An 11,892-nucleotide genomic window follows, 5' to 3' on the forward strand; every position below is an offset into this window, starting at 1 on the left:
TCTTCTGTGTGATGTAGTAATCTCTCATTTGAGAAGATCAGCTTGAACATTAAACTGGGTGTGTCTTACTAGGGTTTTCCACCTTAGGTTGGGGAGCTGAAGTGTGGGGGTGGGCAGGTCTTCCTGGCTGAGCCCTCCATTCCTGTTGCCTCTATAGCACTTGCTCAGTGTGCTGGCTGAATACTCCTTGAGTGGTCAAATTCTCAAACTCCATTATGCCTTCTTTTCAGTAAGGTAAAGGCTTGTTTACCTTAAAAAAGCTAACCTTTTTCTATTAGAAATCTGTAAACTTGGTGCCTGGGTGGCTCAGTTAAGCATCTGACTTCAGCTCAGGTTGATTTTGAGGTTTGTGAGTTTGAGCCCCACATCAGGCTCACTGCTGTCAGCCTGATTCAGATCCTTTGTCCTCCTCTCTTTGCCCCTCCCCCTGCTTGTGCTCTCTCTCAAAAATTAAAATCTGTAAACTTGATTCACATTTCATCCTCAAAAGCGGCACATAACTGTATAATAAAATGATGCAGAAGAAAAGGACTATTACATTGTATACGTAATCGGGAAGGGACATTGCTCACATTTTCCTTCTCTTTAAAGCTTTTAAAAAGATAATGAACATGAAAGCCTACAAGGCAAGAGAAACCCCATAATACCTTTCTTCTACTAGGAGCAAGTAACACCCTCAGTCTGTTAAGCTCTCATGAAGCTCCTCTATGCCAGCTACATAACCTCTAATCTTGACAACCTCTGAAACGGCTGGTATCCCAAATTTACAGAAGAAATAGACTGAAAGAGATGCAGAAACTTGCCAAATATATACTAAGTACTGGAACCCAGATGAAAGATGTTGAACAGAAGTCCTTATCCTAAAATGTAAATACTAATCATCTTGCTTTTCAGGTTTAGTTTTTCACTTGATCTATAACCCTAGGATGACCTTTAGTAATTTAAGTCTCCAGCAGTCTGGTGGAATGTTAAGTTTACTTGGCCTATAATGAATCTTAAACCAAAAGTTGATAATTTTCTTTGAGGCTCTTCGCCCAAGTCAGACTGGAGCAGCTTAGATCAGAGTCCCTCTATATCCTGACATAGCAGTCTTCAGTCATTGACTAGAACTCTTGTGGCAGGAAAGTAACAGAAAACCAGCATTATTTATCATTACCACCAGAAGGCCAGCAACCACTGTACCTCTAAGACTGCTTACCCAGGGTAGCACATCATAATCACCCATGGAGCTGAAAGAAAAACCCAAACATCTGTTGTGGGTTCACCTCATGAGATTCCAAAGCAGAGCCAGGGTTCTGTTTTTTAAGCTTTATAGGCAATTAAAAATTTTTAATTTTTTTTTAATGTATGTCTATTTTTGAGAGCGAGAGAGCGAGCGAATGGGGAAGGGGCAGAGAGACAGGGAGACACAAAATCCAAAGCAGGCTCCAAGCTCTGAGCTGTCAGCATGGAGCCCAATGCGGGGCTCAAACTCATGAACCATGAGATCATGGCCTGACCTAACCGACAGAGCCACCCAGGAGCCTGCCCCACTTCATAGACAATTCTGAGGTTCATCTAACCCAGGCTGAGAACCGCTATTCCAACACAGAGAAATTCTTGTCTCTAGAACCAATTTTAGATTAGTGAATATCACTAAACATCACTACTTAGGCATAGCTGACAGCTATGAGAACACTCAAAAAAAATTTTTATGGTGCTTTTGCTATGTGTTAGTCACAATACCAGGTACTGAAGACTCAAAGACAGAATCCTGCCCTAAAACCTCAGGCTAGAAGGGGAGACAGGCTCATAAACTTAGCTGTGATACAATACAGTGGTCAACAGTGAGAAAACCTAACCTGCTCTGCAGCAGGTCAGAGGAGGCTATTACCCAACTGTTTCAAATGCTCTTCTTTAGGACACTATTACAGCATTTCTTTGTTTACTTATCACCTGTCTTCCCCCATTAGAATTTTTTTTTTAATGTTTACTTATTTTTGAGAGGGAGAAAAAGAAAGCATAAGCAGGGGAGGGGCAGAGAGAGAATTCAAAGCAGGCTCCAGGCTTAACTGTCAGCATACTGCCCAACGTGGGGCTCATTCCAAGAACCACGAGATCATAACCTGAGCTGAAGACACTTAACTGACTGAGACATCTAGGCGCCCCCTACCCACGTCTAGAATCTAAGCTCTACAAGGAAAGGATTCTATCATGTTCACTGTTTTACCTCCTACTTCCTGAAACACTGGTGGGCAGAATAATTGCCTAACATATTTAAATGAATGATGTCCAACAAGCACTCATAATTAATGAACCAATGTCAATTTGGAGAGCCTCTAATCGCATGTGCAAGATCCTATTCAATATTTGGTAAAAGGAGGCATCAAGGTACAGGACAAAGATTAATGCTCTGCCACTTGGATGTCTGTGTGACTTAAGGCAAGTTAACTGATTTTTCTAAATCTTAGTTTACTTTTCTGTAAAGTGTGGACATAATTAGTACATGCCAGGGAAGTTCAGAGATTAAATAAGTACAATGGCTAACACTGTAGAGAGAATCAACTGGTAGCATCTACCTGCAAGGTAATGTGGGTGAATCTAACCAAAATTTAAAATGTGCACATTCTTTGACCCAGTACGCTCCACTTTTAGGAATCTCTGTTGCCACAGAATCTTAGGCATGCACAAGGATGTATGGTATAGGGATTTTCTCTGCAACACTGCAAAAAAATCTATAAAGCTTAAAATATCCATCAGTAAGGGGACTAAACTATATCAAAATGTCTAGCATAAGGCCTAGAACTTAACAGATACTTTAGAAGGTGATCAAATCTATAATAGTAATATAATAACAACAATAGTGCCATGTACTGGAATTTCTGCATTTCTTCCTCACAATAACCCTATGAGATCATACCATTCCAGACAAGGAAACAGACTTTTAAAAGAAAGTAAACTTGCACTACTATCAATGTCAACATGCTGATTATTTTAGTATACTGTAATTTGCACAATGTCACCATTAGGGGAAAATGGGCAAAGTGTACAAGGGATCTATCTGAATTGTTTCTTAAAACTGCATGTGGAGCTACATTGATCTCAATACTCTTTTCTAATTTAAAAAAACCGAACAGGGTCACTTGGGTAGCTCGGTTGGTTGGGCATCTGACTCTTGGTTTTGGCTCAGGTCATGAACTCACTCACGTTCGTGAGTTCGAGCCCTGCATCAGGCTCTGGGCTGGTGGTGCAGAGCCTGCTTGGGAATTCTCTGTCTCTCCCTCTCTCAAAAACAAACATTTAAAAAACCCAAAAAACCCAAAAAACAACCAAACAAACAACCTAACCTATTCTGGCTAGCAGCTAGAGGATACAAACCCAGTCGGGTTGATCCAGAGTTCACCTGTAACCACTGTCACTACACACAGAAGATGTGTGCAGTGACAGATGCTCCTTGAAGAACATCTCAAGAATTGACATATCTTGAGATGCCTGGGTGGCTCGGTTGAGCATCTGACTCTTGGTTTCAGCTCAGGTCACGATCTCATGGTTTGTGAGATTGAGCCCCACAGTGGGCTCTGTGCTGACAGCTCAGAGTCTGCTTGAGAATCTCATTCTCTCTCTGCCCCTCCCCTGTTCGTGCTCTCTCTCTCAAACTAAATAAACTTAAAAAATATATAGATTAAAAAAAAATTGACATCTCTTCTTTCCTTCTATTCTCTCTGCAGCTTTTCCATGCTTAAACCCTCATCTCTTCCTCATCCCCAAACCTGCATGTTCATTCCTGCTTTTGCTCTCTGCTTAAGTTTTTCTGTCTGCCTTGCATATCTTCATTTCACTACCTCAGTTCTTCAATTCCTTTTACTTCACATTACAGATCTTTCCCTGGTCACCTCACGAAACAGTGCTCTGACCCTCTTTTCAATTCAGATTTAACGTTTCCTGGAGTACCCACTAATCAGTAATACTATATTCACCTAATTACTTTCAGAACTACTCACATGCATCCTGCATCACCACGTGTTCTATCATTTTCACTAAACCATAATCTCTCTAAACGAGGGGATGTTTATAAAGTGCTTGACCCGGTGCCTGGCACATAGGAAGTACTCAATAAGCAGAAGTGCTTAAAAGGAACATAAAAAACGCAAAAATGACTGTAGGTGAGGTTTTTCCAGAGTAAGCAAGCACTTGACACGTGTCAGTTAACAGTACAACGAGGCAAATCTCTGCTCTAAATGTCATGATGATTTTTATTTATTTAAAACTTTTTTTTTTTTTTTTTTTTTTTTTAAATTTGAGAGCAAGAATTTCAAGCAGGCTCTGAGCTGTCAGCACAGAGCTCAATGCAGGGCTCAAACTGACAAACTGGGAGACTATGACCTGAGCTGAAACCAAGAGTCAGATGCTTAACCGCCTGGGCCACCCAGGTGCCCCATGTCATGATGCTTTTTAGATTCCTTTCCCTACTCAAGACAACAGAAACCATAAAATCCTTTTAGTAAAAATGTTTTGTCACAGCAATAAATATGTATTTGTAAGACTGTCAGAAGAAACAGATTACTTCCAACATTATACAGTTCATTTGCTGGCACCTCCAAAAGAGAATCACTCAAGAGAATGAAATCCATTGCAAGGTTCATAAGAAAAATATTCTGACAGTAAAAGTTGCTGGCAGATTTTTCTACAGGTAGTTGTTGGTCAACCTGAGGTGTGTGAATAAAAACAATGACATCCTGATGTTGGGTTCATACATGTACTCTTAGAAACAGCTTACCCCTCCCGTGGGGTAAAATGTAGCTTCTTAGGTCTGCAAGAATTCAGGCTGTACTCGAGCCACTTTCCGGAATTCTTTAATGTGAGTCTTAGGGCACTGCATCTCACACCAGCTAATGGGAACCATCTGGACACCTGGAAGGGAAGAGCTGGTGTTGGAGCTGGGACCCCTAATATTTGCTTAAGACCCTTCCCTTTTCAGCTGGGTATGAACGGAAGTGTCACCAAGCTACCTAGTGAACCTCACCTCATACAGAAAAAGCCTGGTTTATTCCACTGACTAAGGCAGTGAGTCCCCACTCAGGCCTTTCAATTATACAAGAATCATTCCAATCTCTGAGTAGTATCAACACTCATACTGCTGCCTAAATAATTAAAAAACAAGAGTAATGAAAGAAAACAGTGGACTGATCCCAAACCATTACTCTTAGGGAAAGGTAAGCATGTGGAAGAATGGACCAACTCACCCGATTCACTGTGGGCCACCACTACCCCAAGCTCATTTTCAGCAGTGGTCAGAAGGTAATTGGACTGTGCGTCACCCAGGGAGATCTAGTCATGTAACACTGGTTAAGGAAAATGACAGGTTTTAAGTCTTCCCTCCCACAGCCACTTGAGCTACTTTCCACTTCTACTTCTTGTTTGACAAAGGACCACAAGACTGCTAGGAATAAAGGATACCACTTTGGCTAGGACAATGTCACCTGGGCGGAAACTCTTATAAATCTCAACCTGTAAAGAAAGAACAGGAATGTTAAATGAAAGCACTATATCAGATCCACATGAAACTATTAATCCCTCTAGTAAAGCCAGTCTACTTTTTAACCCCACAGGGTGGAAGTCATCATTAGTCAAGTCAATCAACAACTTTTATTGCTTCTACAGCATCATCACATAAATGAAAGATTTTTAATTCAGTAACCTGAGCAGGAATCTGACTAGGACAAAAGGTACTATAGTTAGCTCTGAAAGGATCCAGAGTAAGTCTGAGAGAATAACAGTGAATAAACACCTGGCTTCAAAGGCAAGGAGTAAACTAGTCCCTTCTGGTCAATAGAGCAACAAAAATCCTAGGGAGAGGAAAAGGACAGTGAATTCCACACTTTTCAGTAGGAAATAAATTCCCTGCATCTTTGGATCCACATTCCCACAGATGTTTGAAATTCACTAGAATAATTTAAGGACTGATATTCCTCAGACCATCAGAGGAAAAAAAAAAAAAAACAAAACAACAAAAACAAACAGAACCAACCAACAACCTTGTCTTTTTCAGTAGCTCGGACATCTTCCTTGCTGTAAAAAATAATTAACAGAAAGATTAATTATCTATGAGAAAGATAAGAGAAAGAATTATCCTGCAAAATCCTAGTAGACAAAGAGCTACGAGAGTAGAGAGAACAAGTCATAACTGGAACCCAAATGCCACAAAGAGAAGCAGGGTAGAAGCATTCCCAGTCCTCACCCAGAGGAGAAAACCACATTCCCATTCTTGGGTCACACAGAGCAGCTGTAGCAATACCTCTGACTAGAGAAAAGCAGATCAGATTTGGCAGGAAAGGATAAGGAACTTTGCTGCCTTAGGGGAGCTTGAACAGAAGCACTATAGAACCACATGGAATTCTGAGGGTGGCAAGAGCCTGAGAAGTTAAATTATCTAGCTCACAAGTATTGTTTGTCCTTTCTCAAAAAACCTGTAGGAAAAAAAACTACTATTTCACCCACTAACCATTTCTTTTTTTTAAAAATTTTATTTTTAAGTGGGGTGCCTGGGTGGCTCAGTTGGTTAAGTGGCCAACTTCAGCTCAGGTCATGATCCCACAGTTCATGGGTTCGGGCCCTGCATCTGGCTCTGTGCTGACAGCTCAGAGCCTGGAGCCTGCTTCAGATTCTCTATCTCCCTCTCTGCCCCTCCCCCACTCCTGCTCTTTCTCTCTGTCTCTCTCAAAATTAAATAAACATTAAAAAAAAAAAGATTTTATTTTTAAGTAATCTCTACACCCAGCATGGGGCTCAAACTCACAATGCTGACATGAAGACTTGCATGCTTTACTGAGCCAGCCACGTACCCCTTACCCACTAAGCTTTTTCATGTCTTACAATCCTTTAAAATGTATTAAATTCAAGAAAGGAAGAGATTTCCTAAAATGACTTCTACTTAGTTTCAATGTTTGTTTATTTTTTGAGAGACAGAGTGAGCAGGGGAGGGGCAGAGAGAGGGGGAGACACAGAATCTGAAGCAGGCTTCAGGCTCCGAGCTGTCAGCACAGAGCCTGATGTGGGGCTCGAAACCACAAACAGCAAGATCACATCCTGAGCCAAAGTTGGATGCTTAACCAATTGAGCCACCCAGGTACCCCCCTTCTACTTTGTTTCATATGAGTCATCCTGTACCACTAGTCTCTAGCTTAGCTCAATTCTTTTCATTTTAAAGCTCGATCTTGTGAGGGCACCTGGGTGGCTCAGTCGGTTAAGCATCTGACTTGTCCCAGGTCATGATCTTGTGGTTAGTGGGTTCGAGCCCTGCGTTGGGCTCTGTGCTGACAGCTCAGAGCCTGGAGCCTGCTTCAAATTCTGTGTATCCCTCTCTCTCCCTCTCTGCCTCTCTCTGCTCATGCTCTTTCTCTCTCTCTAAAATAAATAAACATTAAAAAAAAATTTAAAGCCCGATCTTGTTCGTATTTTCCTTTGTTTCCTAGTTCATACATTATAACATTTTCTTTGGACACTACCTGGAGAGAATCAAAGCACAAAGAGAGAGGCAGGTATAGAAACCATAATGGTTCCTAAAAATTCCAGTCTCCTGTTCTATCCTATTTCATTCCAGGTGCTGTGGCAAATGTGAAGACACAAATACTTCTTACCGGATAGTTCCTCGAAAAGAGTTCTTAAGTGGTGTGGACCCCACATATAGGATGTGCACTTTGGCAAAGCGCGAATTGATGCTAGAGACCTGTGGAACAGAGAAAAGATCAGCATTAGGGTCTGTGCAGTTGTCAACTCAAGGAGGCAGCATGAAAGTAGGAATTAGGGTGATTTTAATCCAAGCAACCTTACTAATTACAGAATTTAAGATAAGTTGATTCTTACTTAACTCTGCATAAATGATACATATCTAGTGGAACGAGAGTCACTCTGGCCACCTAATAGAGTTACTGAGGGTGTCCAATGAAATGTGGAATAGGTCTTGAAAAACACAGAAGACTAACATAAATAGACACAGGGCATTATAGCAAATCTAGACCTTTAACAGATCTAATTAAGAGTCCTGTAGAGTGGACAGAAGTTAAGTGTACATTTCAGCTACTGCACAATATTTGGATCACTGCCTCTCCAGTTATTTTCAGAATAACACACAAATTTTATGCTGGAGAAATTTACAAGGAGTGCGACTAAGAGCTACAAGTTAACCTGCAGAAAGTGGGGATGGGCAGGGTGTATTGATGTATTTCAGTTACTGATCAGTACAGCATCAATTTTACTTCCCCTGAAACACTTTAAAAGACCTGAAATTTAACAGGAATGAGAGAGGATAAGGCCTTTTGCTTTGCTGCAGGAAAAGATCTCAGCTTCCAGATGTTAAAAAAAATAGGCCTCCTAGGGGCACCTGGGTGGCCAAGTCGGTTAGCATCTGACTTCGGCTCAGGTCATGATCTCGTAGTTTGTGAGTTTGAGCACCGCGTTGGGCTCTGTGCTGACAGCTCAGAGCCTGGAGCCTGCTTCAGATTGTGTCTCCCCCTCTCTCTTCCCCTCCCATGCTCATGCTCTGTCTCTGTTTCTCAATAATAAATAAACATTAAAAAAAATTAATAAAAATAAAAGGCCTCCTTATTACCTTTTGGCACCTGTTTCCCAAACTGCATACTCAGGGAATCGGCTCAGTGAAAGAAGTATGCGTGCCTGAACTTGGCTGCCTTATTATTCCAGAACTTTCTAGGCCAGTACAGTCCAGTAACACTGTGATGATAGCAATGTTCTGTACTGGCCAATAGGGCAACTGTTAACTATATGCAGCTAGTGAGACTGAGGAAATGTATTTTTAATTTTAATTCATTTCAATTTACGTGGCCATATATGGCTAGTGGCTACCATATTAGATAGTGCAGTTCAATAAGATCATGATTTTACCACCGAACAGGTTTCCTAAGCAGGGAGGTTAAGACCAACTTACCTTACAGGTTACAATAGCCCCCACATCTGGTAGTAATTGGGATTCTGTTTCTCTCATCACAGAAATGACAGGAAGCTATAGAGAGAAGAATAAAATATGAGTATCCTGACTAGGCCTTGCATAAAGGTATCTGTGGCTTAAGAGTAATGTAGCAATGCCTTGGTCCACAGCTGAGGTCACGAGGGCAGGTGGACTACAGACTTATTTGTGCCCAGAACAGACAGCCTTAGAAATTTTAGGCAATAGGAGGGTCAAGAAACCATTCTTCAAGGGAAGAATGCTGTTAGAGTGTATAGTCTAATAATTTCAGATCAATTCTAACAAGCTTTTTGGTGATTTTCTTGGAATATAACCAATTGTCTGGAATCATGGATAACTGGATTCTTTCCTCCAAAGTTATACTACTTCCTTCTCCTTCTCATTTTATTGTACTGGCTAGAATTTCCAAATAAATGTTATATAATAATGGCCATACTTGATTAATGCTATTTTAAGGAAATACTTGTAGTTTTCTCCTTGAGCATTGTATTGGCTGTTGCTGTAAGACAGATATTTTGAGCCTCATCTTTTATTAATCTCTCCCTTGTTCACTACGCTTCAGTTCCCTGGCCTTCTTTCAGTTTCACTAATTCATTAAATATCTTCTCATGTCAGGATTTCTATTCAACCTGTTTTTTTTTTTCTATCAAGACTGTGCTCTACCCACCCACCCAACTCTTTATTTATCCTTTAGATTCAGTTTAAATGTCACTTCTGCTGACTAGGGTGGATCTATTACATATTTTCATGATAACCTGTAATATTCTTTCATTGATTTTTTTTTTCTTAAAGTTTATTTATTTTTGAGAGACTGAGAGAGAGCATGAGCAGGGGAGGGGCAGAGACAGAGGGAAACACAGAACCTGAAGCAGGCTCCAGACTCTGAGCTGTCAGCACAGAGCCCGACACGGGGCGCGAACCCACCAACCATGGGATCGTGACTCGAGCTGAAGTCGGATGCCCAATCGACTGAGCCACCCAGGCACCCCTGTAATATTCTTTCAAAGCAGTCATCACCTATGTAGCCATACATTCATTTGAACATTTACTTGTTTACAATTTGTGTCTGTGCCCCTTGATAGCAGGGACCATGTGTATTTGGCTCATTACCATTTCTCTAGAGGTCAACACTGTGCCTGGCACATAAAAATGCTCAATAGATATCTATTCCTATGAAATGAACAAACTTGGAAATGTTAAAGGGGTGCCTGGGTGGCTGAGCTGGTTAAGGGTCTGACTCTTGATCTTGGCTCCCTCTCTCTCTGCCCCTCTCCCACTGACCTCTCTCTCTCAAAAATAAACATTAAAAAAATGTTAAAGACATTCTCAAAATTGATTGAATAAAAAGTCTCTCGTTTTACATATGAGGAAGAATCTAAAAACCAGAGAGTTCAAGTTTCTAACCTAAAGCAGAACCAAGGTCTAGATAGTCAGTACCCAAGTGTTCTAATTCTGAATCCTCTTTCTACTATGCTACTGGTCTTTTTCTTTTAATGTTTATTTATTGATTTTTTTGAGAGAGACAGAAAGAACGTGTATGAGCCGGGGGAGGGGCAGAGAGAGAGGGAGAGAGAGAAATCCCAGCCAGGCTCTGTGCTGCCAGTTCAGAGCCCGATGGGGGGCTTGAACCCAGGAAATGTGAGATCATGACCTGAGCGGAAAACAAGGATCGATGCTCAACCAACTGAACCACCCAGGCGTCCCTGCTATGCCACCTGTCTTTAAGCTGCTCCCTCAAAGACTGTTTATCTGATGCTGGGCTAATCCTGGACGAGCCTCTGGAGCTAGGCAGGAGAGTATCAGGCATTCAACAAACATTACTGAGCATTTACCTTGTGCTAGGCACTAAAGGTATGGTAGTGAGGCTTGCTTTCATGCAACTTAGAGTCCAGTGGGGAGCATGTAACTGGGTGTTTAATTATATGTAAAGATTAAGGCACGGAAGGACAGAAACTTAGTTCTTTGTTAAAGAGTTTAACGAAACAAAACAAAAGCTCACAAAACTCTTATCCTTGACTAGTGGGTCTAGGAGAGCTTCTCTGATAAAATGATGCCAGAGAGGCTATCTGAAGGATAGGTAGAAACGAAATAGGCTGAGATGAGCGTGTTCCAAACAGATGGCGTGCGTACAAAGGCTCTGTGGCAGGACAGAGCTTAGCCCATTAGTGACAGTAAAAGAAGCCAGTGTGACTAAACTGCAGAGAGTGAGGTAGGGATAAAGCGAAACGCAGCCGGAGAGGTAGGCGACCTTCGGACAAGATTCAGCTCACTGCGGGGCTGAGCGTGCCTCTGCTCGTCCCCTAACTTCCTTCTGTGAGTGTCAGCACTATAACCAAGCGAGACCAAGTGCCCAGCAGTGGAGACCTCAGCTTCAAGAGACCAGCTGTTCTACTGCCGGGGCACTAAAGACGCGCCCGCAAATCAAAAGAAGCCTAAAAGAAAGGAAGAGAAGGAGGAAATGGGAAGTTGCCCCTTTACCGCTCCGTTCTCGCTGCTCTTCGTCAGGCAGCCAGCAAGCGACGAAAAGATGTAGCCGTGTCGCGTGTAAGTGCCGCTGCCCGGGCTGCCCTCCTCCAAGTTACACAGACGTTCGCCTGAAGAAAAATGCTGCATCAGTGACGGGTGCCCAGAAGGTGTTAGCCATCCAGCCTTCCAGCCTCTGTCTCATCCAGAATTCGCTCTGGGCCCCGTACACTTACCCGGAATGCAGTACCTCACGGGTGGCGCCATGACTGCCACAGGAGGGAAACGAAGTCGACTTCTCATTGGCTAAAGTATAGGACTAGTTCTGCAGTAAAAAACGCGTCAATTGGTATGATTTGTCACGTGATCATCGGAGCCTCCGGGAAACTTTATTTCCCAGGTTACCCCGGGACGAGTCCGGGGGCGGGGCTCCGGCACGCCTGCGCTTGCGCTTGCGCCTGTGGTCC

General features: G+C 42.3%; 1 protein-coding gene across 4 annotated transcripts; it reads right to left on the bottom strand.

Annotated features, from left to right (window-relative positions):
* Nucleotides 1-4,489: 4,489 nt before the first annotated feature.
* On the bottom strand, nt 4,490-11,757 carry EXOSC1 (exosome component 1). Of its 4 annotated transcripts, XM_047072662.1 has the most exons (8): nt 11,662-11,757; nt 11,441-11,556; nt 8,924-8,998; nt 7,617-7,705; nt 6,015-6,048; nt 5,437-5,487; nt 5,223-5,307; nt 4,490-4,890 (listed from the first exon to the last, which is right to left on the bottom strand). In XM_047072662.1, exons 1-8 carry the CDS (start codon nt 11,726-11,728, stop codon nt 4,784-4,786), a joined length of 624 nt encoding a protein of 207 aa, XP_046928618.1. In that variant the 5' UTR covers nt 11,729-11,757; the 3' UTR covers nt 4,490-4,783. The 4 variants fall into 4 exon arrangements, with proteins under 4 accessions (XP_046928618.1, XP_046928619.1, XP_046928621.1 ...); XM_047072663.1 differs by lacking the exon at nt 8,924-8,998; XM_047072665.1 differs by lacking the exons at nt 8,924-8,998; nt 11,662-11,757 and having other exon boundaries at nt 6,008-6,048; nt 11,441-11,521.
* Between the last annotated feature and the right edge of the window lie 135 nt (nt 11,758-11,892).

This window comes from Lynx rufus, unplaced genomic scaffold (genome assembly GCF_022079265.1).
Source record: "Lynx rufus isolate CCGP_SWC_20201006 ecotype Redwood Valley unplaced genomic scaffold, mLynRuf1.p SCAF_11, whole genome shotgun sequence".
NCBI classification, from domain to species: domain Eukaryota; kingdom Metazoa; phylum Chordata; class Mammalia; order Carnivora; family Felidae; genus Lynx; species Lynx rufus.